Raw genomic sequence first — 26,256 nt, 5'->3', positions numbered from 1 at the left:
TTTTTTGTTGGCCTTCTTTTTTGTGGGGAAAGAAATACTGTTATCTTTTTTCCCCCTATCTGCACAAATATAAAATTCTTAGAAACTGTCTTCTTAAATGTGACTTCCTACAAATTAATTATAATATGGGTTCTTCTCAGATTGTATATAAAATTCTTTAATTGTTGTAACTATCAGATCACATGTGGTGGAGGTTTGTGTATAAAATAGCCCTACGACATTTGTCCAAAAGTACATGATATTTCACTAGGAACTTTGGAACATGATTTTCTGTGTAATATTACTCTGCTCGAAAACTTAAGTATTGGAGAAAAAAGTACTTATTTTTAAAACTTTATGCTATTGGGAAAAATGTTTTCTGTAATTAATCATATTTCAATAATATACTATTGGGATTTTTAAGTATTTTTTTCCTAACTGAATTACTTTTACCAAATAACATTAAACTATAAGAGAACTCTGTAGCACTGAAAATAATATGGAAAAGCTTTGTACCTAAGATTGAAAAATGTATAATTGAGGTCACTTGTTTTGTTTTCTTTATTTTTATTTAAATTGAGTGCACTTTTCTAATAGAATCAAAGAGCAATTTAGGAATTCTCTTAAACTTAGTTTCTTTGTTATGGATACAGTTTTTTCACCAAAATCTTGTTCAGTTTGCACTTTTTACCAGATTATACAAATTGGGATTTCCAAGCACAATGATGTTTTTCTGTGTCCATTAGAATTACTTAAACAAATGTCATTGTTTAAGTTATGCAGTGTATTAATCCAGAAAATAACCATTTCCAAAGTTTATATGAAATATATGAATCATTCTGGTTTTTAATTTTAAAAAGACTTGAGGGAATGAGAATGTTCATAGTTTATAGGAAATTTTGTTACAAAATACATTGAATAAATTCAAAGAGCACTATTTAAGATTCTTTTTTTTTTTTAAAGATTTTTTATTTATTTTTTTGTCAGACAGAGAGCGAGCGAGAGCGAGCACAGGCAGACAGAGTGGAAGGCAGAGTCAGAGGGAGAAGCAGGCTCCCTGCGGAGCAAGGAGCCCGATGTGGGACTCGATCCCAGGACGCTGGGATCATGACCTGAGCCGAAGGCAGCTGCTTAACCAACTGAGCCACCCAGGCGTCCCTTAAGATTCTTTTTTAACATTGCAGTTCTAAAATGAGCCAAATTCTGAATGATGGGCTCAAAGTAAGTTAAAGAATGAGTTGAATTGGAATGTCAAAGGACCCCATATCAATAGGTCATCATTGATTCACAACACTTTCTTGCTTCAGTACTGTGGACTATAGTGAAGTTGTTAATGGGAAGAAGATAAACTTAAAGGAGCTGATAAACTTGTTAAGTGTTTAAATACATTGGAAACAGAAGAGAATGATGATACAGTAGAACATGAAATAAGTGTCTGATACATGCCAAAATTTTAAGTTATTTAGAATCCATCCTACGGATCTTGACTAAATCAAAAGCAGAGTCATAAAGTTGTATACCTTTCATATTTAATACAGTTTTAATACAATTTGGGTTAATTGGGTTTAGGAAAGAAGTACAAGGAAGTCCCAATCCTTGGTTTTATTGGGAGACAAGATGTAACAGGTGAAACAATTATGTATCGATAATAAACTATCTGATAAAGGGTTTTAACCCAGTCCTTATTGAAAGCTCATGAAAGCATTTAACAGATGAGGCAGTTAGGGCACAGAAAGTTCAAGTTTCTTGACTGAGATTTTACAGCAGGTATGAACCAACACAGAATTTATATAAAGCAGTTTTATTCCACAGACTTGGACAGTAGAAAATTATAAAAAGGAAAGATTAGTTTGAACTAGAATTTTTAAGAAAAATTTCACTCTCCCTGATGGTGTCTGTTGAAGGAATTGTGATAGGTAAGGAAATAGTACACCTGACACAAAAGTTATTAAGGCTCTTGGCAGCAGAGGTTTCTTATTTGTGAGCTTGGTTTACTACACAAAGGGAGCTATTCTAGATTCTTGAGTAGGGGCCTAACATGATGAAAATGATACTGCGTTTAGGAAGCAAGTGTGGCAATGTTATAAATAATGAATTGGGGGTAGAGAGGGAATAAGAGCTTTAGGAAGCAAGACCTTTTGCTATAATTCAGATGCAGGAAAATGAAAATCTGGTCAGTGTAGTAAATGGAATTGTAAAGAAGAAATAGAGCTCCAGTATATTAACAAGAAAGTGCTGGAAGATTTGGAGAATGATTAAATATGACAGAGAAGGAATCAAGGATCACTAGTAGTGTTTTCAGTCTTGGGGCCAGGGAAATGATGGTTCTATCCAGAAACTGAGAAGGTGACAAGAAAGCAGGTCATTTGGCTAATGACTTGTATATTTCAAAAAAGCAAAAATCCCTTTTTATTTATTTTGGATAGATAATACATTCACGTCTTTAAAAATTTAGAAAGTATTTGGTGAAGTCTCTTCCACCCTGAACTCCATCCATAGTTTGCCTTGCTAGAGGCCACCAGTATTGCCAGTTTCTTGCGTATCTCCTAGAGGTTTTATGCATGTGTAAACAACTAGGTATATAGTCACATACACATTTTCCCTTTTTGTTGGCATAAATGGTAGCATACTATATACTGTTCTGTTATCTTTGGTTTGGATTTTTTTTTTTTCACCCCTTCTCCACCTGTGGTTTAGATTTTTAAAGTTGAAAATCTTTTGAATATTTTCAGCAGAAGAATGACATGATCCAAAATAGTAACATCAGTGTGTGGAATTGAAGAGAGGCAATTACTGGGAGAGTAGTTGAGAGATCACAGCATAATCCAAGCAAGATACAATGTTGAACTGGGTTAGGGTGAGGTCAGTAAAGATGGAAAGAGGCGGATGGATTTGAGATACGTGTATATATAGAAGATAGAATTGACAGAACATGCTGCTAGGTTAGGTATTTGGTAATCAGGAAGAAGATCTAGTCAAGAGGAAGAATAAGCAATTGGAAAGAGTAGAGAATCAGGAAAGTGTGTTGTCTTGAAACCAAGGGAGAACAGAATTTTTTAAGGAGAGGGGCAGTCCATGAATGGCTGTTCTTATCCTTCAAAGGTAAGATTGAGACTATTCTAGGTTTTAGCTAGAAGAACATTTGCCAAGATAAAGGTGGAGGTGAAAGTTTTTAATGCTGAGTTGAAATAACAGCATGGATTTATAATGAGTAGAGTCTACTCTAGCTATAGATCACAAGCATGAGTGGAGGACGTGAATTAATAGATTGGAAAGGTTGGGCAGTAATGGATGAGTGGAGGACGTGAATTAATAGATTGGAAAGGTTGGGCAGTAATCTAGGCAGTAATGGATGTCCTGGGTGGTGGTTTGGAATGGGACTAAGGAGAAATCCTTGGATATCAGATGAAGAGGGTTCTTACATGGGAGTCCATCCAGATAGATGCCTAGATAAATACAGTTCCTCTGGGTGGGAGGTTAGGAAGCAAATTGTTGAGAACTTTGTGTTCTTTTAGAATTGTTTACATTTTTTATGGGGCATAGTAGGAGGGACATGGGTTTAGAGCTGAATACTGTTAATTAAGTTTTTTATTTCATTATTTCAAATATCCTGAGAAAATTTTCTTTGAATCTTACCTTTTAAATGAAGATACTACCTATGTCATGTAATAGTTGTGAATTAATGTATGAAAATGCTTCAGCATGGTATGTGACAAATAAGCTCAATAAGAGAACTGTAGTCATAATAATCTCATCAGTCGTACTCCTCTTTTCCAGTGAGGAAAGAAAAATCAAAGAGGTTATTACTGTGTTGAGTCACGGAAATATTGGACAGTGAAACTGAGTGGTGCTCAGGTCCTAATGCTAGTCTGGGGTTATTCCCATTATATCCAAATATATTTGGATTTTAGGAAGATACTAGTATTGTTTTTAGCAATAGCATCATGTCTGTTTTAGACTGTATGTTATGCCATACTATATTTTAAAAATCCACCTCAGAATAAGTTGAGGTCAAATACCCATTAAAGTAGAGAACTAGATGTTGCATCATATGTCTGGTTAATCACACTTATTTTCAGACTTCTAAATTGATTTTGAATCTGCAAATCAAAATCTACAAATCTGATTATTTCTCTTCTCCCTTTTAAAAAAAATAAGCGATCCTTTTGAAAAACTTCAGCTCTGTCTGTATTGAATTTCATCAGAGTGTTGGGGCAAAGATAGGGTCTTGACAGCAGTAGGATCTCAAATATTTCATGAGTAGAGTTCATTCATGTTAATGCACTAGAGAGGTAGACTGACAATGATAATCCATTGGTCTGTTAGACTATTGTAAATGTGTCACAGGTGGCTTTGTGAGTATAATGTAAAACCTAGAGACCCTTTCCATAGAAAAGATGTTAAAAGCACCCAGTTTTAAATACAGTTCTAAGGTATAATCTAGACCTTGAATTAAGAACCTTTGATTTAAACAGTATTCACCTCAAGAATGTATTTTTAATATTTAAGATCTGAAGTGACCATTTCTTATAATAAAACTACGTTGTGAAAATCTGATTCAGTAAAAGCTAAATTATCAAGCCTCTCCAGCTCATGTCTTAACTTCCATCCTGGTGTTAGACTTAATCACCTTTCTTATTTTTTTAAAGGACCGGACCAAATAAAATTGACTTTTTCTATTCTCCCTGCAGGCTCATTTTAAATCTGATTTCCATGGGGATATAGTGGTGGTTAAATGTTTAGTTGGTAGAGAAAAACTCATAAGCTTCTCTTAGTTTAAACAGGCATTAATAATGTCCCAAAGATTTGTGTGTCACACACAAATGAGCAAAAAATATAATACAAAGGGCACAGCATTTTGAAACAGACATTACATCTAAAACTGAGTTTGACTTTGGGATATGTAAGAAACCCTGCCTTTTGACACTTTATGTTTTGTTTAAAATGTTCTTATGCCACCTTTGTGCTCTCTTACCTAGGAGCTTTTACTGTGATCTTTGTGATAAGCAGTTATTAGAAGTACTTCTTAGGGTTGTATTTTTTTTTTTTTTAATTGAAATAGTAGGTTTCCAGGGAGGGGAAGAAGAAAGGATGGGATTTGTAACCCATTTTGAGTAGATTTTATAGAGCTGGAAAGTGCCTGCTCTGATGGCAGTTCCCTATCCTCTGTAACCAGCCAGAGATACACTTAGGTGATGTTTTCAAATATGACTTAACAAAAGAATTATCGGAGACCCTTGTTAAAAATAAGAATTTGGGGCTTCACTCCAAGGGAGCATGGGAATTTGTATATGTAACCATCACCCAAGGTCAGTCCTCTTTATATTGAAAAAGGATTCTGAATATAAATCCCATTTAGTTTCTGGGGTTTTCACTGGCTTAGGGAGAAGACTTAACATTAAGAAGAAACAAACAAAATTTTGAAGAAGGGGACTTAATTACATTTAAGTCAGACTTGATAGCTTACTGGGACTTCTGCTCAGAAGATAGATGGGAACCAAATTGGAAAGGGCCCTGGGTGCCTGGATAAAGTACTCTGGATTTCATCTTGTTGTACTAGTGATCTCCAAGATGGAATGCACATTATATATAAAGCTTTGAGATTTGAGAAGCCTGCTTAGATATTTTAATCAAAAGAAGAAATTGACTTCTGCTAATACTTAATAAGCAAGTGGTCAGAAGTTTAAAAAAAAAAAAAAAAAAGACATGGTATTCTAAAAGTAACACTTCCATAAAAAGGTTCCCTAACTACTGTGAATTTTGGTAGCCTGCACGTGTAGATAACTGTTTATAGATATTTTCCAATTTAAGCTGGCCTGTAACCCTAATAAAATGAACATACGCCTTAAAAAGGCCTGAAAGCAATAATGTAAGTAGAAATGAACATGATAATGGTAAAACTGACATCTATACTCCTTGTTAATCTGTCAGCAAGTAATAATGCAGAAACAATGGTAAAATCTCACGTAGGTTCCTGTGTGGCTCAGTTGGGTGTAGATGCCTTCAGCTTGAGTCATGATTTCAGGGTCCTGGGATGGAGCCCCATGTTGGGTTCCCTCTGCCTCTCTTCCCTGATTGTGTGCTCTCTCTCAAATAAATAAAATCTTTAAAAAAAAAAAAATAGATCTCACAAGAAGTTGCTCTTCCCCCCCAAATTCAGAATTATTAGAAGGATGGTATTAAAGATTTGTATCTACTGGATTTGTATCTACAGATTTGTATCTACTGTCATTTGTGTGTATATACTGTGCCCTAAGTGTATATTGGGTCTTAAAATGCTAATAATGGTATGGAGCCCAAACAGTTCAAACGTTTTTAAATGTTGTTTATTTTACCTTTATATAAAGGTTTTTATTTCTATTTTAGTGTGTGTTTTATAGAGCATTGCTGTACTAATATTCCTGAGTGTAATGTATAAATAATTAAAGACATACAAATAGAGTACTGGAGATTGCTGTTTGATGAAGCTGTTTGAAGCAGAGCTCTAAGAAGTTGACTGGTTGAGTAAAGTACATGAGCCTGAGTGTGTTTCCTAGACTTTTAACCAGAGGAGCTTTGTCTTTATATCTTCTTTATTACTTGAAGATTCTTTTCTTTCTTTTTTTTTTTTTTTTAAGATTTTTTTTATTTATCTGACAGACAGGGATCACAAGTAGGCAGAGAGAGAGGAGGAAGCAGGCTCCATCCCTGGACCCTGGGATCATGACCTGAACTGAAGGCAGAGGCTTTAACCCACTGAGCCACCCAGGCACCCCTTGTTATTTGAAGATTCTTAGTAAAATTTTGCTTGTAAAAAGAGTTCTGCTGGTTTTTTTTGTTTTTGTTTTTCAAGGTTTCAAAACCTCTTCTGTATATGGCAGGAGCCACAGAAAGTTTTTGTTTTATTTTATTTTTTATTTATTTTTGAATGTGAAATATATTTTTCTTTGTTACACAGCTAGAAAATGTAGAATTTTTTAAAAATATTTTTATTTATTCATTTGAGAAAGAGAGTGCAAGCAGAGGGGAGATGTAGAGGGAGAAGCAGGCTCCCTGCTGACTTGGGCGCCTGATGTGGGGCTTGATCCCAGGACCCCAAGATCACAACACAAGCCAAAGGCAGATGCCCAACCAACTGAGCCCCCCAGGTGCCCCATGGAAAGTTTTTAAATGAAAGGAGTTACCTGATAAAATTTTAGAATATATGATTAGCAAATTTTCCTTCCAAGGAGCACAGCCAGGCAGAAGAGAGAACACAGTTTTCCAGTTGTTTTTCTTACCTGATTAAACAGCAGATAAGTATTAATCTGAGACCTGGATTAACTGAAGGATATTTTTCCTTTACAGATTAAAGCTATCAAAGTTTTAAAGTGTTTTGATTTTGAAGACTTTATCTGAGACTCTTTATAGTATTACATATTTTAATATCAGGTCACAATATTTAGAAGGATTAGATGAACAATCATTAGTTATAAGGTATTTTTATAGATTATATACTTGGTAATTAGGGTGTAAACATGTATATTTTCTTTTTTTTTTTAAACATGTATTTTCTGAAAGTCAAAGTTTTAATCATACTAAACGTCCGTTGTTACATATCCTTAAAAAACTGTCCATTTCATTGAGTGTTGCATAATGATTTTTTATGTTTAGATGTGTCTGTGTTTTAAACCCAAACTTTGGTTTTTAATAAAGTGGTTGACAACTTTTTCCTAAAAGCTTAACTGACTTTTTGTTAGTGATAAAATTAAGGACATTAGTAGAAAAACACCTAAACACCTAATTTCTTTACAAACTAAGCTGCTGAAGTGTTGGTAATACTTAGAGCTAAAGTATATTCATTTCATCATTGTTTTGAATTCTTTCATATCTTGAAGGCTTTTCCAGATTCAGAAGAGAAAGGCAGTAGAGGATTCAAATGTCTACATTACAGCTTGGCCAAGAGTGGCTAAATTTTCCACTCGACATTATCTTGGTAACCTGAGCTAGAGCCTGCTAAGCTCTATGTTTTAATATTTTATATTAAATAAATTTATATTAAAAATACATAAATAAAAGTATATATTTTAATATTTAATAAATAATAATAATTTTTGTTTCAGAAAATAGCTGTGTCATTTTAATACCCAAACTGTTCCATTGCCAGTATATTACTAAGTTTCAAAGGCTAGCAAAATACAATTATATTGTATCGATGGAGTGTACATTAATTACACTCATCAGAGGGCATTTGTCATCACTATGCTTTTTCCTGTTCTCTTGATTTCTACTTCGTAGTTATTTCTTTTTTAGCTTTTCTAGTGTGATGATGTAAAAATCTTTATTTTTAAACAGGATACGTTAATTGTTTGGTCAGAAGCTGAGAACTATGATCTGGCTCTAAGTTTTCAGGAAAAAGCTGGCTGCGATGAGATTTGGGAAAAAATTTGTCAGGTAAGGTTTTTTAAATAATATTAGTTTAAGTTTGCATTCTTGACTTTTTTTCTTTTTTACCTGAAAGAATATATTAGAATTTGGAGAGAGCATGTGTTTATCACTTTAAAGTTCGATAGAATATATTCATAATTAATAAAAGGTCAGTAAATAATTAAGTTCTAAGGCTTTGAGGTTTTTCTTTAAAATTTGGTCACCTGCTTACCTAATGTTTATGAATACTGTATGCCAGACACTAATGATTGAAAGTGCTCATGACTTCAGTTCTAAAAGAATTTATAATACGGCAGAATATAAGATAGGTGGTAACTCTCGGGTACCTGGAACTTTTTTTTTTTTAGGATTTATTTTTAGAGAGGGATAGAGGAAGCACACAGGTGGAAGCAACGGCAGGAGAGAAACTCTCATGCAGTCCCCACACAGATCCCAACATAAGGCCCAATCCCATAACCCTGAGATCATGACCTGAGCTAAAACCAAGAATCAGATGCTCAACCCGCTGTGCCACCCAGGCACCCCTAGCTCTTTTTTTTTTTTTTAATTGGTTTTTATTTTAGGGGCACCTGGGTGATGCATTCAGTTAAGCATCTGCTTTCAGCTCAGGTTATGATCCCGGGGACCTGGGATCAAGCCCTGCTTCATGCTCCCTGCTCAGCCAGGAGCCTGCTTCTCTATCTCCCTCTGCTCCCTGCCCCCAGTGCACCCTCACACACTCTGTGCCTGCTCTCTCTCTCTCAAATAAATAAATCTTAAAAAGGAAAGTTTTAATTTTAGAAGTTCAGATTTATAGAAAATACAGAGAGAGTTTCTATGTACTTTCTCCCTGACACCTTCTCCTCCAGTTCTTCCTGTTAATAGTCTCTTATATTTGTAGGATACACTGGTCATAATTGATGAGTTAATATTCATACGGTGTTACTGTTCATTATTATTATTCCTCATACATTATTATTAGCTAAAGGCTATCTTTTATTCAGATTTCCCCAGTTTATTTCACTTATTTATTTTCTTAGATAGAGAGTGAGTGTGTACAGTTGAACATAGGAGGGGCAGAGAGGGAGAGAGAGAATCTTACACAGTCTCCATGTCCAGCATAGAGCCCAACTCGGGGCTCAAGTTTATGACCCTGAGATCATGACCTGAGCTGAAATCAGGAGCCAGTTGCTTTAACCAGTTGAGCCACTGATTGAGCCACCCAGTCATCCTAGTTTTCCTCAGTTTAAGACGTAGTGTCCTTTTTCTATTCCAGGATTCCATTCAGTATTCCATACTACATTTAAGTATGTTTCCTTAGGCAGATACAGTCTGTGACAGCTGGTAACTGGAATTTTAAATTAACCGTAGCATTTTAACTATTATTTTCTGTAAATCGGATCACTTTTTCAACAGTTGCCTAATGTAATATTCTGTTCTAGTGTTTTTGACTCTTGTCATTTTCACTTCTATCAGCTTTTCTTTATAGTGATTCTGATTACTGAAGGTTCTTGAGTTAGTTTTAATGCATCTGACCACAGTAATTCTTTTCCTTAGTCTTCTCAGTAACATTGCCACACAGTGCAAGAAAGTATAATATGAACCTTCTCATTCTATATAAAGCTTATTTAATGGCTGGCTCTAGGTCACAAATCTAAACTGGAGGTAGATGGTTTGTTTCTTTCCACCTCATATCTTACTAGGTATGTATCAGGTATTAATGGAGCGTTATTAGTATGCACTATTAAATAGAAGAATTTCCATTGATGAACAGGTGAAAACACTGGTAAATATGATTTTGCTAAATATGTAAATTTAAAATACACATAAGAATATAACACAGATTGTTTCGTTATTACTTTGCCTTTGTATTTTGCCTGTCTTTAAACTTATGGGCGGTGATGATGAGAAGGTCCTAATACTTATTCTTGTTTGCTCTCCGCAAGATTGAGATTGAATTTTATGTTTGCCAAGTTTTCTGTAAAGTGAGATGTAAGACTTAAAAATGATCTCTGTTGCAGATTCAGACACATGCAGTCCACAAAACTTGCTGCTCTGTTCTGGATTCAGGAAACCTTAATCATGCATGCATTCATCTATAAAATGAGGGGAAAAAACTGGTCCATGAAAAAGTGAAAGCATGCTGAAGGATACAAAACTTCAAAAAGAAAAGAGGGAAACACTACTGTTCAGAGTATTAATAGTATAGGGGCGTCCCACCCCCTCAGTGGGTTAAAGCCTCTGTCTTCAGCTCAGGTCATGATCCCAGGGTCCTGGGATCAAGCCCCACATCAGGCTATCTGCTCACCGGGGAACCTGCTTCCTCTTCTCTCTTTTCCCGCCTCTCTGCCTACTTGTGATCTCTTTCTGTCAAATAAATAAATAAAATAAATCTTTTTTATAAAAAAAGATATATAAAGATTAAACTTTTTATTATAAGTTCCTGAAAAATGATACTTTGTTTTGTAATCTCCCTCCTCCAGTAGTGTGGCAACTGGCACATGTTGTGTGTGTGCTCAGCACATATTTAAAGAATGAATGAATAAGATAGAAGATAAACATCCTACTTAGAACTAAGATGTTAGGGGCTCCTGGGTAGCACAGTCAGTTACGCGGCTGCCTTCAGCTCAGGTCACTATCCCATAATCTTGGGATCGAGTCCCTCATCGGCATCCCTGCTCATCGGAGGGTCTGCTTCTCCCTCTGCCTCTTCCCCTCCCCCTGCTTGTGCTTGCTCTCTGTCTCTCGCTTGTTCTGTGTCAAATAAATAAAATCTTTGAAAAAAATAAAATTTAAAAAAAAGAAGTAGGTTGTTGGATTACATTTCTCCTGAAACATATATTTATATGGTGGATGGTATTTCAGCATATTACATTATGCCTACTCCCCTCCCACATATCAGCATGTACTGTTTAATATTAATTCCTGGATCTATATATATATTCTGAAGACTTGGTACATTTGTCCTAGAAAGTTTTGCTGAAATTTGTTTACTATTTTTCACTCGTGTTTTTCAGGAGTTCCCACAGCAACTGTCGGATTCACTTTTTTACAAAGCTGTTATATTTATCATTACAGTTTATTACAGTGAAATGATACAAATGATACAGATTAAAATTAACAGTGGGAGAAGGCACATAGGGCAAAGTCTGGGGCAGTTCCAGGCTTGAGCTTCCAGTTTTCTTTCTCAGGATACTTAGGCAGATAGCACTTACTTCCAACAATGTTGTGTGGCAACCTGCACATAGTATTGCTGACCAGAGAAGCTTACCCCAACCTTTGTGTCCAGTTTTTCACTGGCTGTTAGTCCTATAAGCAGGCTGACTGCCCTGTGACAGACTTTAGTTTCCAGCACCTCCACAGGTTGAGCTGATACTGTGTGGTCCAAGACCTCCACTATAAACCACCTAGTTACCCACACACAGAATGTCTGGCATAGCCCAGTGCTCCCAGGTGAACAGAAAACTGTCAGACAGGATATTAAAAGTGCATAGAGGTTACCTCTCAGGAGTTAGGCAAGAGCCAGATCTTTTCTTTAGGCAAGACTAATCCTTAACTGCAAAGGCCACCCCTTGCCAGGACTCTCATAGCAAAATGATTATATTTGTCTAAGCATCTATATTTAGTACAGCGTTTATATGACAGAGCAAATATCAGTATGAATATGCCTAATATTTAGAGGAGCCATTTTAGGGTAGGGATATATTTAAAGAAACAGGTTATCTGTCTGATAAAGCCGTGATTTACCTTTTTTTTTTTTTTAAGATTTTATTTATTTATTTGACAGAGCTCACAAGTAGGCAGAGAGGCAGGCAGAGAGAGAGGAAGGGAAGCAGGCTCCCTGCTGAGCAGAGAGCCCAGTGCGGGGCTCGATCCCAGGACCCTGGGACCATGACCTGAGCAAAAGGCAGAGGCTTTAATCCACTGAGCCACCCAGGTGCCCTGCCATGATTTACTTTTTATATTTCATACTGATTACTCATTTTCCTCCTTGATTTATTGCAGTTTGTACCTTATGATAAACTTGTACCGAAGTATTTAGCATAGAAATCAACTGACAGTTAACAAAATCCATTTTTCCTTGTGCCAGTCATTTTCTATCAGCATTGATGTTGAGGAGGCTTTAACTCTGTTTCCCAGTATTAATGTTAGAGTAAAATTATGAGGCTTATGTGCCTAAGGTAGTGGGAGCAACAGTGCTAGTATTATACCATATTGCAGTATGGTAGTAGATGTAACCTGAAAAGGAGGAGTCTGGCACATTACTAGAATTGTTAACAGTCATTAACAATTGTTTCAGTTCATCAGGTTTATTTACAGGCCTCCATTCAACCTTGTTAAGTCCCAGGAATAGGTGATTTTAGCAAACATATTGCTTTTACCCTTCAAGCATCTGATACAGTTGAGCTAAGAGAATATCATCTCTTGCTCCCATCCTTTCTTGAGGGTCTAGTGTTAATACTGGATTTCTCTTGTTGCTTTACCCATTTGTTCATTCCTTTGCCCTTGGTTACTATTTCTTCTTATATGTCACTGATTTTTACTCACACTTTTCTATCTTTGGAAGGGGTGTTAGATTTGGCCACTTTGCTGGTCCAGGAAGCTTAATTTTGTACTAAACTACTGAGTACTGTGCCTTTTTTTTTTTTTTAAGATATTTTTAAATTTATTTGAGAACGAGAGAGCATGAGTGGGTTGGAGGGAAAGGGAGAAGCAGACCTGTTGAGCAGAGAGCCTGACATAGGGCTCGATCCCAAGACCCTGAGTTCATGACCTGAGCAGAAGGCAGATGCTTAACCTTCTGAGCCACCCAGGTGCCCCATGTACTGTATGTTTTAAATGCATGTTGCTGAATATACATTTAGTTTATGGCTTCTCACAACTGCCTGGTATTCCACAGAACCATATGCTGTTTTACTTTCCATTTCTGAGACGTCATTGCTGACCTTTGAAAAAACAACTTTAATTTCAATAAAAATCATATTACTCAGTCACTTCTTAACTCCTTATAGTGAGAAAGTAAAACAACTCTGAAAAGTATGATAGCTCAGAGGACAATAAATTTCTTAAGGGGAGTGGTGAATAATAGTAATTGTTTTTGTCTTAGATAAAGATTTGTTACTAGTCATTAGAGTCATTCACTTTCTAAACATTGATACCATATTTTGAATTGTCCCTTTGGTGGGGCAAGGCACCACTGTAAGATTTAGAACAGGGAGTTTTGTGCCTATGTGTCACAAATGGGTGAAGAGCAGCTGTGACAAAAGGAGGGAGAGGATTGAGCATGGCATGTGGGAAAGCCTCAGAAGGCCACGCAAAGATGCAACCAGTCACTCTACTTATGTCTCTGTGAGCTGCTACCATAGAGTACCAGGGTGTAAGTCGCTGGTACCCACCTTGCCCCTCATTAGTGCTTAATGCCCCAAAAATGTGGGGTCTCTGTTAGATCCCTATAAATTTTTTGGCTTTACTCAGATTCTTTTATGTGTGGAAGAACTTATAAAAAGAGCTAAGATAATTTCTGTATATGTAGCTCTTAGAAAGCATAAAGTCAAAGGTACATATGGAAGCATTAACCTCAGAAAATGGGAAGGTAGGGGCATTTTTCTGGAAAGAAATTAAGAAAAAGTGAAAATAAGTTGTGAGATGAAGAAGGGTGTTAGAGTACGTTAAATAACAGGGGTCTCTTTTTTCAAAGGAAAAATTCTGTCTCCTGAGATTTAAAGGAGAAAGTAATAGTGTTTGACACTTAAAAGGGGGGAAAAATTAGAGCAACAGCTATAAGGAAGTAAGCTAGAAGTGTGGAAAAGAAATTTCTGTTGAGAACCCTACTGATAGTGTAAATTTTTTTTTAACACAGCACAATTAGTTGACAGACTCGTGCCACAGTTGGATGACTGATTTGTGCCACAGAAGGGAGAATGTTAAGGTCTGATTGTGTTACAGTAACAAACTCCTAAAATATCAGTGGCTCCCAACAAAAGTTTGTTTTTCCCTAATGCTATTTGACCAATGAGTGACAGGGTTGGACTGAAAGAAAGAGGTTGTACTTACTACATCCACTCAGGGACCCAGGTTGATAGAGGATTCATTTTAATACTTCCAGGATCATTGCAAAGTGAGAATGAAAGGGGGCAAGTCAGAGCATTGGCTTTTAAAAAGTTCTTCCAGAAGTTACACATAACACTTTTCCTCAAAGTTCATTGGCCAAAACAAATCCGCAATTACATATAACTTCATGGAAACAAGGAACTCGTGCCACAAAAGGGAGAGAACCAGAAATACTTGATGAACAGCATTATTGACATCCAGTCACTTGGGTTTATGTGGGATTGACAGATCATATCAGGGAGTATTAAATTTAGGAGAGCGTCCAGGAAGCTTGTAGGAGTAATCCTGGATAACATAGAAATGGACATACTATAACCTTGTAAATGCTTTGTAGCTGTGCTTTTAATTCTGAAACATGCAGACTAAATTCATTCAAACTGTGAGTTAAAGATTTTATTCATAAGTCATCTCTACACCCAACCTGGGACTTGAATTCAAGATCAAGAGTTGCACACTCCACAGACTGAGCCAGCCAGACGCCCCCCTTCTGATTTCTTATTCTTTCGTTATAACCTATGTTTCTTCTTTCTTTCTTCCCCACTTTGTACTCTACTTCTGTTTCTTAGGTTACTGTCAGAGTCTTCTGGCTTTAAGTGTTACCCTAATACGTGTTACCCTAATACCAAATTTCTACCTTCTGACCTACTCGTTTTCCAGAGTAGTATATCTACAGATTTAGTTGCCAGCTGGGTATTCAGTTGCCTCACTTAATAGAACTCAACTTTTACTAACCACTGCTCTCCCATACTATCAGTTTTTATTAAAGGAACCATAATCTTCCCAATGACATATTTAAAACTATAGGGTCATTGTGGTTCCTTCTCTCTTTTGTCCCTTATCAGTCCCACCATCACTATCCAAATTCACTTGTTCATGTAATCCAAATTCAGTTGTTCATGTAGACTTTGGAATAGCACCCTAAATTATCTATATTCTCAAATTGATTCCAAACACCTGATGCCCAGTTGACTTTTCTAAAGGACAGTGCTGCACATTTACTTCCCTGAACAATAACTGCAAGTGTTCTAGCTTGACTTTCTATAATCTGGCTTTAATCTACATTGCTTTCTTTCCTTTTTTTTTTTTTTTTAAGATTTTTATTTATTTGACAGACAGAGATCACAAGTAGGCAGAGAGAGGGCAGAGAGAGAGGGGAAGCAGGCTCCCTGCTTAGCAGAAAGCCCGATGTGGGGCTCTATCCCAGGAACCTGGAATCATAACCTGAGCTGAAGGCAGAGGCTTTAACCCACTGAGCCACCCAGGCACCCCCTTTTTCTAGAAGGAGAAGCAGATTCCCTGCTGAACAGGGAGCCTGATGCAGTCTTCGGTCCTAGGACTCAATCCTGGGACTCCAGGATCATGACCTGAGCTGAAGGCAGATGTTTAACCGACTGACCCACCCAGGAACCCCAATCTACATTTCTAATTTTGCTGTTTGCTATATGCATGTCACGTTTCCGTATGTCTGCCTCTACTGTTCCCTTTGCATTTTGCATGCCTTTATCCTCATCTGAATCGTACCCATCTTTGAAAGTACAGATGCCACTTTGAAGATCTCAAATACTACTGCTTTTATGATTTCTTCTTATAGTCTCTCCTCACCACTCTCTGTACTCCCAAGAGCTGGAAGGAATTTCCCCTCTGAATTTCCATGGTATTTTATCTGAACGGCTCTTATGACTTTGTTACCCACCCTTTCTCTTATATTTATGTGTCATTCTCCCTAAATCCAGCAACTCTGTTGAGGACTCAGAAGTAAAAGTACTCTAGGAGAAAAAGTATCCTTTATGTACCAGTATATCTGTCTACTTCCTCTAAGTTCTTAGGACTTTTTTCATGTTGTTTTGGCGGATTTGGAAATTTCTGGAGGTTTTTCATCTCTGGATATTTGGATATATTGAGGTGAAAAGAGGATAATTGTACTCTTATGTTAGGAATTAGAAGAAATTTATAAAGAATAAAGTTTTTCTGTTAGTCATTATAGAAATCATTATAGAAAACTTGTTATAAGTTAGCCATGCTTTTGTTGAGCTGTCAACATGAATCATAAAAAAAGTTTTTTAGTATGTTTTCTAGATATTATAACTTGGAGGTTTTATCACAGATGTTAAATGAATGCCAGTTTTTAAAGGATATTCTTTGTTTTTTATTTTTTTTGAAAGATTTTATTTATTTGAGAGAGAGAAAGCACAAGAGCAGGGTGTGAGGGGCAGAGGGAGAAGCAGACTCCCCACTGAGCAGGGAGCCTGATGCGGGGCTCATTCCTGGAACTCTAGGATCATGACCTGAGCCGAAGGCAGATACTTAACTGACAGAGCCACCCAGGCACCCCAAGAATATTCTTTGTTTTTTAGAGCAGTTGTAGGCTCATAGCAAAAGCAACTATTTGTCCAAAAGTGAATTTCAAAAGTAATTTGAGAGAATTTTCTCACTATTGACTATACAAGGATTTGGGTTTTAGTTTGGTTTAAGCTTAGTAGTATTTGGGGTTTCTGAATGGCTCAGTTGGTTAAGCATCTGACTCTTGATTTCAGCTCAGATCATGATCTCAGGTTTGTGAGATCAAGCCCAGCATCGGGCTCCAGGCTGGGCATGGAGCCTGCCTAAGATACTGTCCCCCCCCCCCCCCCAACCCCTTCTAAAATATATACACCCACACACACAAACACACACATACATATGTACACAGAGACATATATAAAATATATACACACACACATATATATGTATATGTAATAAAAAAAATTAACTTAGTAGTGTTTTTGTCAGGCCAATATGATGGTACATTAAGAGTCATACATAGTGATTTGGGGGACCCACAGAAGAGCTAACCTTCCGTGGAATTCAAAATTAGTAGGAATAGTGAAGTTACTAAACAACTGCATGTGGTTATTACATAACATCATATAAATCAATGTAACATTAGCTTAAATGTGCACATGGTTAGGGATCAGAGTTAACCTGAAGTTATAAGTTGGGAAATTTAGAGATGAAATTGAGAATCAAATAATTGACTCTAAACTGGATACGTTTTCCCTCTCTAGAATTCACTTCTAATTAACAGTGGCTCTGCTGCTAATATTTCTTTGCAGGGTATTTTTACTTAAATTCAGTGGTCAGTGATTTGATTTCCAAAATTCTGACTTCTTTTGTATTTTAAGGTAACCAGCTGTACTTGGATGTTTTTAGGTTCAAGGTAAGGATCCATCAGTGGAAGTCACACAGGACCTCATTGATGAATCAGAAGAAGAACGATTTGAAGAAATGCCTGAAACCAGTCATCTAATTGACCTGCCCACATGTGAACTCAGTAAACTTGAAGAGATTGCTGACTTAGTTACCTCAGTTCTCTCCTCACCTATCCGTAGGGAAAAGCTGGCTCTGGCCTTAGAAAATGAAGGCTATATTAAAAAACTACTGCAGCTGTTCCAAGCTTGTGAGAATCTAGAAAACACTGAAGGCTTACACCATCTGTATGAAATTATTAGAGGAATCTTATTCCTAAATAAGGCAACTTTGTTTGAAGTAATGTTTTCTGATGAGTGTATCATGGATGTCGTGGGATGCCTTGAATATGACCCTGCTTTGGCTCAGCCAAAAAGGCATAGAGAATTTTTGACCAAAACTGCAAAGTTTAAGGAAGTTATACCAATAACAGACTCTGAACTAAGGCAAAAAATACATCAGACTTACAGGGTACAGTACATTCAGGACATCATTTTGCCTACACCATCTGTTTTTGAAGAGAATTTTCTTTCTACTCTTACATCTTTTATTTTCTTCAACAAAGTTGAGATAGTCAGCATGTTGCAGGTAAGTAAACAAAGGTGTTCTTACGTTTTTTCAGATGCTTACTTCCCTTAATAGTTTGGGCTGGTATTTGTTCCTTTTTGAAAGATTTCTTTTGTTTACTTTAAATATACTGTCAAGCCTAGAAAACAGGGCTTTATCTCATGAGTTTTTGAAGGAGGTTCACTTTTGAATGCAACCTTTTACTTTTTTTTTTTTTTGTAATTTATTTATTTATTTATTTCAGTGTTCGCACCACACCCAGTGCTCCATGCAATACATGTCCTCCTTAATACCCACCACCAGGCTCACCTAACCCCTCACCCTCTTCCTTCCAAAACCCTCAGTTTGTTTCTCAGAGTCCGCAGTCTCTCATGTTTTGTCTCCCCTTTCAATTTCCCCCAAATTACTTCTCCTCTCCATCTCCCAATGTCCTCCATATTACTCTTTATGCTCCACAAGTGAGACCATATGATAATTGACTCTCTCTGCTTGACTGACTTCACTCAGCATAATCTCTTCCAGTCCCATCTATGTTTATACAAAAGTTGGGTATTCATCCTTTCCGATGGAGGCATAACACTCCATTGTATATATGGACCACATCTTCTTTATCCAGTCTGTTGAAGGGCATCGTGGCTTATTCCACAGTTTGGCGACTGTGGCCTGTGGCCATTCTTGCTATAAACATTGGGTATAGATGGCCCTTCTTTCACTACATCTGTATCTTTGGGGTAAATACCCAGTAGTGCAATTGCAGGGTCATAGAGTAGCTCTATTTTTAATTTCTTAAGGAATCTCTGTACTGTTTTCCAAAGTGGCTATACCGAGTTACATTCCCACCAACAGTATAAGAGGGTTCCCCTTTCTCCATATCCTCTCCAACACTTGTTGTTTACTGTCTTGTTGACAGTGACCCTTTACTGTTGCCCTTTTATATTTTTAAGTGTTCTATGATGGAACTTTTTTAAACTTCATTTTTGCATCTATTTAAAAAATTAGAAAATATATATGACATAAAATTCATCATTTTAACCATTTTTAAGTATATAATGGTAGCGTTAAATACATTCACAATGTTACACAGCCATCACCACTATACATTTCCAGAACTTTTTCATCACCCTGAGCAAAAGCAGTTATTTAAAGACTATCTTTTAGTCCATTTTTGTGAAACCTAGTTATTATTAGGGGTATATATGAGTTTGTATGTGTGCTTGAAGTTTCCCAAACAATTCACATGTGCAGCCAGGACTGAGAAACATTAATTTTCAGGAAATAACAGTTATACTTTTTACTATGTGAGGTTGGTTTTACTGCCTCCTTCAGTTGCAAAATAGAGGAGTTTATGCCATGTTTTTCATGTTAATCCTTTATACCCTAACAGTGTAGTAAGGATGATTTTGAAGATTTTGTTTTACATGTAGTATACTATACCCATAGTTCCCTACATAACTGCTTTTGTCATGTCCATATCACTCATTAAATTTTTCGTGTAGCTTCTGTGTACATAGTGTACTGGGTTCTCAAGTGTGTTCTTGGGGCTCCTAAAACCCTTTCAGAGAGGTCTGTGAAGTTTTTCCTTTTCCAGCTTCTTGTTACTGTGAGGCGGTATTTTCTTCATATACTCCAGTCATAACATCACAGACTGGATGTGAAAGAAAATAGGAGAATATAGCTTTCTTCTATTAAGCCAAACATAGAAATTCACAAAAATGTAAAACAGAGCCACTTCTTTCTAATTTATAAAATTTGCTCATATAAAATACTTACATAAACTTAAAATCACTTATTTCTAGAACAAATTAATGTTTTTAAATCTCAGTTGTGATTATAAATATTGATAAACATAATCCACATAGTAAAAGCTCTTTTGAGTCCTCCATTATTTTTTAGAGTTTAAAGTGGTCCTGGGACCAAAAAGTTGAGAATCTCTGTCTTGTTACTTAGCTATGAGATTCCTTTTTATGTTGCTTCTAACCATCATTCACCTTTCTCTTGTAACTGTATTTTCTGTTTAGGATTTACTTCTCTAGATCATTCTTTCACCTCACAGTTTTTCCTTATTCCACAGTAACAGGTATAAGGAAAATTAGACTTATGAGTGAGGTTCCATTTATAGTATATAGGACCTGCTTTTTTTTTAAAAAACCATACTTACTGTACAATTCAAGGTCCCATTTGACTTGCTAACTTCTGTTACAGTTCAGGAGTTTGGAAGTAGACTCAGTATAAGCTGATGTAAAGAACTCATTGACAGAAAACTCAAGTGCAGAAGCTTTCAAATGACTATTTTTGACTTCAGAAGGGTTTCTGAATCTATAATACTTGATCATAAATGCTTTTTTATGTTTTAAAAAATAAATTATGCAAACTAACCTATAAATAAATACTTATAGTGTCATTTTATGTATTTTGTTATAGATCTATTTATAAAGGCTATAATTATATAAATCACATGTAGCTTTAAGAAAAGAAAGTCTTACTTATTTCTGGTCCATTAGATGAATTTATGAAATAGAATTTATGAAATAGATAGTGAATTACCTATTGTTTATCCAGGGTTTACCACTTAGTTATCTTATATGTCAGCAGTGGTGCTGAATTCCATTTTTTTATTCTCAGCAGTATGTGAGACAAAGGAATTAGGATTATGGGGACTGGCCTCTAAAGGCTTATTTCCTAAAGCCCAGCTCTGAGGCTTCCATGTACAAATTTTTTGTCTAGGTATTAGATATTTCCAGATACCCTTCTAGCTAAAATATGTATCTGTAGCTTTATTTATTTGAAAAAGAGAGAGCAAGCATGGGCACACACACATGAGCTGGGGAGGAGGAAAGAATCTTCAGCTCCAGCTGTGGGGCTCCATCTTAGAACTGTAGCCAAAACCAAGAGTGAGAGGCCTAATTGCCTGAGCCACCCAGGCATCCTGATAACTATAGCTTTTTAAATGAGTATTAACTTTCTGTATGAATTACATAAGCAAGTAAAAATGTAAGAATTCTGTTTATCTGGACCAAAATAAGTAAGTGTGAAGGTACATAAAATAACTCCTAACCTGAATTAGGTTAATTAACAGAAATTATATGAAAGTACTTACTGTGATCACTGGCTCCTGGTATGTGCTCTAATACATGTTGAGATTCTCTTAAGCTTGATTGGGGCATAAGGGTTTAGTTAACCTTAACTTTCTAACTAACTGCAGATCAAAATCCCATGTGCCCAGAATTGAGAAATATTCTTAAAAATGTTTTAAAAATTAAATTTCTTACAGCCAGTAAAGTGAAGTTATTTTTACACAGAGAGCTACAGATCCTTTTCACGACAGGAAGTTTTAACTTCTTCCTTCACTAGAAATGGTGGAGGACAGGTATCGTAAATGTTGACATTTTACCATATATATTTTCTCTATTTCGTAAATGAGAATTGAGTCAAAAACAAACCAATGAAATCAGTACTTTAGTTCTTTTTTGACATATTTTATGGATTTCAGCACTAGAAAAGGAAATTTCTAACCTTTCTTCCCAGTAACTAAGTAAATATATAAAATCTTTGTTTCTTTAAGAAAACAACTTACAGTAATACAGTTAATACAGTTCTCCATTTTGTTTTAGAGGTTTTTGAACTCATACAGAATTTAACATATTCCATTTTATCTTACTAGTTTTGGCCTATTCTACTCTGTTATGTATGTTTTACTTCGGTTTGTTTCATAATAATGACTACTTAGGACTCTGACCTATAATTTATTATACAGTGGGAATGACAAAAATCTCATCATGCCAGAGACCTGGATTCTAAATCCATCTCTGTTACTAGGGAGCCTCAGATAAGTCCACTCTTTGGACATCAGTCTCTTGAAATATAAAATTAGACTAGGCAATCTATGTAACCTCTTAAAGCCTGATCTAATCTAAATTTCTGCATTAGATGAGTAATGGTGAATGGGTTCTGGGTTTGGGTGGTGGTGTTATTGTTGTTAAAATAAACTCTGCATCCGGTGTGGGTCTTGAACTCGTAACTCTAAATTAAAGAGTTTCATGCTCTACTGACTAAGTAAGCCAGGCACCCCTGGGTTTTTGGATTTTGAGCCTGTGCCTATTTTTATATTACTGCAAAGAACAGTTTGATTCAGACTTTGTAAAAGTGGCTCTTCATTCCCCCATAAGATTTTGCTGTGTAAGTCAAAAACGTAGCCACACACAGTTTGTCTTAAAAGTTATGTTTTATTAAAAACAAAGACTTTTAAAACTAAATAAAAAAAACTAAGGTTATCTAAAGAGACTAGTTTGATTACTTGGAGAAACAGGTATTTAGGGGAAAACATTACAGCTGTATTTATGATGGACTTTTAAATTGTCAGTTAATTACTATTTTTTTAAGATTTTATTTGTTTGAGTGAGAGAGCTCTAAAGCTCACAGGGGTGGGGGCCCGGGCAGGGGGAGCAGAGGGAAAGGGAGAAGCATACTCCCCACTGAGCAGGGAGCTTGATTCAGGGCTCAATCTGAAGACCAGAGTCTGCGTCAAAGGCAGATGCTTCACTGACTGAGCCACCCAGATACCCTAGTTAATTACTTTTTTAATGTACATCGGAACAGAGTGCTTCTGTAGAGTATTATCAAGAGTAAGGTTAGAAATCAGAAAAAATTAATATAATAAGAGTTAAAATATTCTCCTAGCAGCCTATTATACTTGAAATTGCCTCCGTAATACATTACACAGTTCTAGCTGTCAGCACCCAAATAATGAATCATGGAAGAAATTGCATTTATCAAAAATTGAAACTATTTTCCTATGAAAGTATTTTCAAAAAAGGTTAAAAAAAAATCTTTTAGACAAGAAAGGAAGATTTAATCTGGGAGAGATGGAAGAAGAAGAAATTCATAAAAGGTGTAAGTGGAAATAAATGCATAGTTATTCACCAAAACCTAAAATACTGAGATGAAAAGTGTTTGGAAAAAGTAATCTGAGAAGTAAGTTAATGCTATTGAATTCTCTCAGAAAAAGATGTTTCAGGCCATGGTGTATAAGGTCTAGAAGAAGTCAAAAAAATAAAGAACAAAAGAAACACCATTCTGAGTTAGACTAATGAACCGGGGAAGAAGGGTAGCTCTTAGTGTTTTGAGTAACATTGATGAGTGGTTAGTGGGAAAATAGGTCACATCGTCCGTGATCCTATCTAGTAGTCTTTACTCATATTTTTTATATATACGCTTTTATCTTTTTTTAGAAAAACTTACTTAAGGAATTGATACTGCTTCACTGATGATCCACCTTAAGTAAAATGGCAGGTATTTAAGGCATATGCTTAACATGTCATGATTTGATTATCAGCCATGAAGATATCACTATTACGCATGTTCTTAGAACATGCTACCTTAATTAAAATTAATGCAAGTTATATTTCATAAAAGTGAATTTTAAAAATAACTGAAATATTAAAGCACAGGTTTCTGGGGCACCTGGGTGGCTCAGTGGGTTAAAGCTTCTGCCTTCACCTTAGGTCACGATCCCAGGGTCCTGGGATTGAGCCCCACATCGCATCGGGCTCTCTGCTCAGTGGGGAGCCTGCTTCTCCTCTCTCTCTCTCTCTCTCTCTCTGCCTGCCTCTCTGCCTACTTGTGATGTCTATCTGTCAAGTAAATAAATAAAATCTTTAATAAAAAAAAAAAGCACAGGTTTCTTTTTGTTTTAGATTTCTTTTTTTTTTAATTTAATTGTATTTTTTCAGTGTTCCAGAATTCATTGTTAAAAGCACAAGTTTTTTTTTTCTTAGCAGGTTTTGTGGAAATCTCCAAAGTGAATTTCAGTATTCGTGTCAGTTTTTTCCTTTGTAATTTAATAGTCCGTACTTACTGTGAAAAATAAGAAAATACAGATAAACAGAAAAGCACTCATAATCCATCACCAAAAGATAATCACAATTAACACTCTAAAGTTTACCCCTTTTCGACTTTAGACACACAAATTCATATTAAAAATAAGATGATATAATACATACCCCACGATATTTTTGTTTGTCCTTGTAAACCGTGCTTATAGAAACTAACACATATCTGCCCTATAATACCTCAGAGTCATCAGTATGAAAAGCAGTTACTGTGTTTTATCATTTAGTTTTATCCTTGGGAACCACAAGAAAATGTAAACCTGTACGCCAAATGGCCCTAGGTTATTATATTTTGTGAGTTCTTATATTTTAGAAGGCTTTGCAGTCTTAACCACTGCCAGAATTCAGTCTCCTTTACTGCTTTTCCTGTGCCATATTTGTAATTTCTCATTTTTCTAATCTATGGTGGATTGACAATGAGATCTTCAAACTTGTTTGAATTACATTTAAATTAAAAGCAAATAAATGGGGGCTTCTGGGTGGCTCAGTTAAGCATCTGCCTTTGGCCAGGTCATGATCCCAAAAGTCATGATCCCAGGGTTCTGAGATGGAGCTTCTCTTCTGGCTCCCTGCTCAGCAGGGAGTCTGCTTCTCCCTCCCTCTGTCTCTTCCTCAGCTTGTGCATGTGTACGCACTCTCTCTCTCTCTCCTCTCTCTCTCTCACTCCCTCTCAAATAAATCCTTAAAAAAAGAAAAAAAAAAAAGTTAACGAATAGACCCTGAGAGGGAGCTGCAGATCCTTAAACTATAGAGTTAAAATACGTGAGTTTTCATGCATGACTTCTAGAACATAACTGGTCTTCCCACTCCGCCCCTGCCAAGGGTTCTTTATAGCTGAAGTTTCTGGTTAAATGAGGTTTAATGTATAACTAATACTAAATAGTATAGTCAGGGTTTGAAACTTGTAGCATTAAATTTTTTTGTTTTTAATTTTATTTGACAGAGATTACAAGTAGACAGAAAGGCAGGCAGAGGGAGGGGGGCGGGGAAGCAGACTCCCTGCTGAGCAGAGAGCCCGATGTGGGGCTCGAACCCTGGGATCATGACCTGAGCTAAAGGCAGAGGCTTAACCCGCTGATCCACCTAGGCACCCCTAACATGAATTTTAAGTTTCATGATGAAACTATGATTAGGTTTTCAGCTATTTTTATTATAATTGGTGTAAATCATACAAATGATTATAACTTTTTATGTTAGACTGTTTCATAGTAATTATTTCTTCTCATGTAGGAAGATGAGAAGTTTTTGTCTGAAGTTTTTGCACAGTTAACGGATGAGGCTACAGATGATGATAAACGACGTGAATTGGTAAGTTATTTATTCTTGAAATTTGAACCTTTAAAGAACACTTCCGGCATATACAGCTTTTAATATTGAGTTCGTTAAGAGAATTTTTTATAAATATGAAATGAAAGATACATATTTATATTTTATAATTATTCTCTAAGTTTCTCCTACTTACTGTGTTGTATATTTACCAGTTTCTTAAAGTATCTTGATGTGATTTTTACCCTGCAGTGAGGGGACTTACGTGTCTTACAAAACCCAAAATTAGATACAGGGTTTATGTTAGGACAGAATTGCAAGCTCATATATTTTTATAGCTATAGTTACATTATAGAACAGCTCTCTCTCTTTTTTTTTTTTTTTAAGGGGGGGGGAGTTAAGAACCGTGCTTCTTGAATAAATGCATGATAAGTAATTTGGTTCTAGGAAATGTTTTTTTTTTTCTTTTCAAAATGTATGTATTTTCTGAGGTATAACTCATGCTTTGGAGGAAGAAACTGCTAGTAAACTGCTGTTTACTAGCAGTTTGTCATTTTTTAAAATATTATAATCAGGTGCTTGGGCTTTAAAAAAGAATTGAAGAAAGATGCGGACTTAAAGTCGGCCAAGTCATCTTGGTATAGTTGATTGCCTACTCGGTTTTCGCATTTATAAAATTGGTTCTTTAAACTCGGGAATGTCTAATGTCCTTTCCAGTTCTTAAAAACGGAATTGTAGGGGCGCCTGGGTGGCTCAGTGGGTTAAGCCGCTGCCGCCTTCGGCTCAGGTCATGATCTCAGGGTCCTGGGATCAAGTCCTGCATCGGGCTCTCTGC

At 36.1% G+C, this 26,256-nt stretch overlaps 1 protein-coding gene across 3 annotated transcripts in view; it reads left to right on the top strand.

Moving 5' to 3' along the window:
* PPP4R3B (protein phosphatase 4 regulatory subunit 3B) overlaps positions 1-26,256 on the top strand; it is a 67,831-nt gene that overhangs the window by 3,605 nt on the left and 37,970 nt on the right. For all 3 annotated transcript variants that reach the window (XM_032352166.1, XM_032352165.1, XM_032352167.1), the window contains exons 3-5: positions 8,293-8,391; positions 17,665-18,288; positions 25,386-25,463. In XM_032352166.1, coding sequence (XP_032208057.1) covers positions 8,293-8,391; positions 17,665-18,288; positions 25,386-25,463 — 801 coding nt within the window. The remainder of the gene's footprint in view (positions 1-8,292; positions 8,392-17,664; positions 18,289-25,385; positions 25,464-26,256) is intronic.

This window comes from Mustela erminea, chromosome 7 (genome assembly GCF_009829155.1).
Source record: "Mustela erminea isolate mMusErm1 chromosome 7, mMusErm1.Pri, whole genome shotgun sequence".
In the NCBI taxonomy this organism is placed as follows: Eukaryota; Metazoa; Chordata; class Mammalia; order Carnivora; family Mustelidae; genus Mustela; species Mustela erminea.
This window is presented reverse-complemented; position numbering and strand designations above follow the sequence as displayed.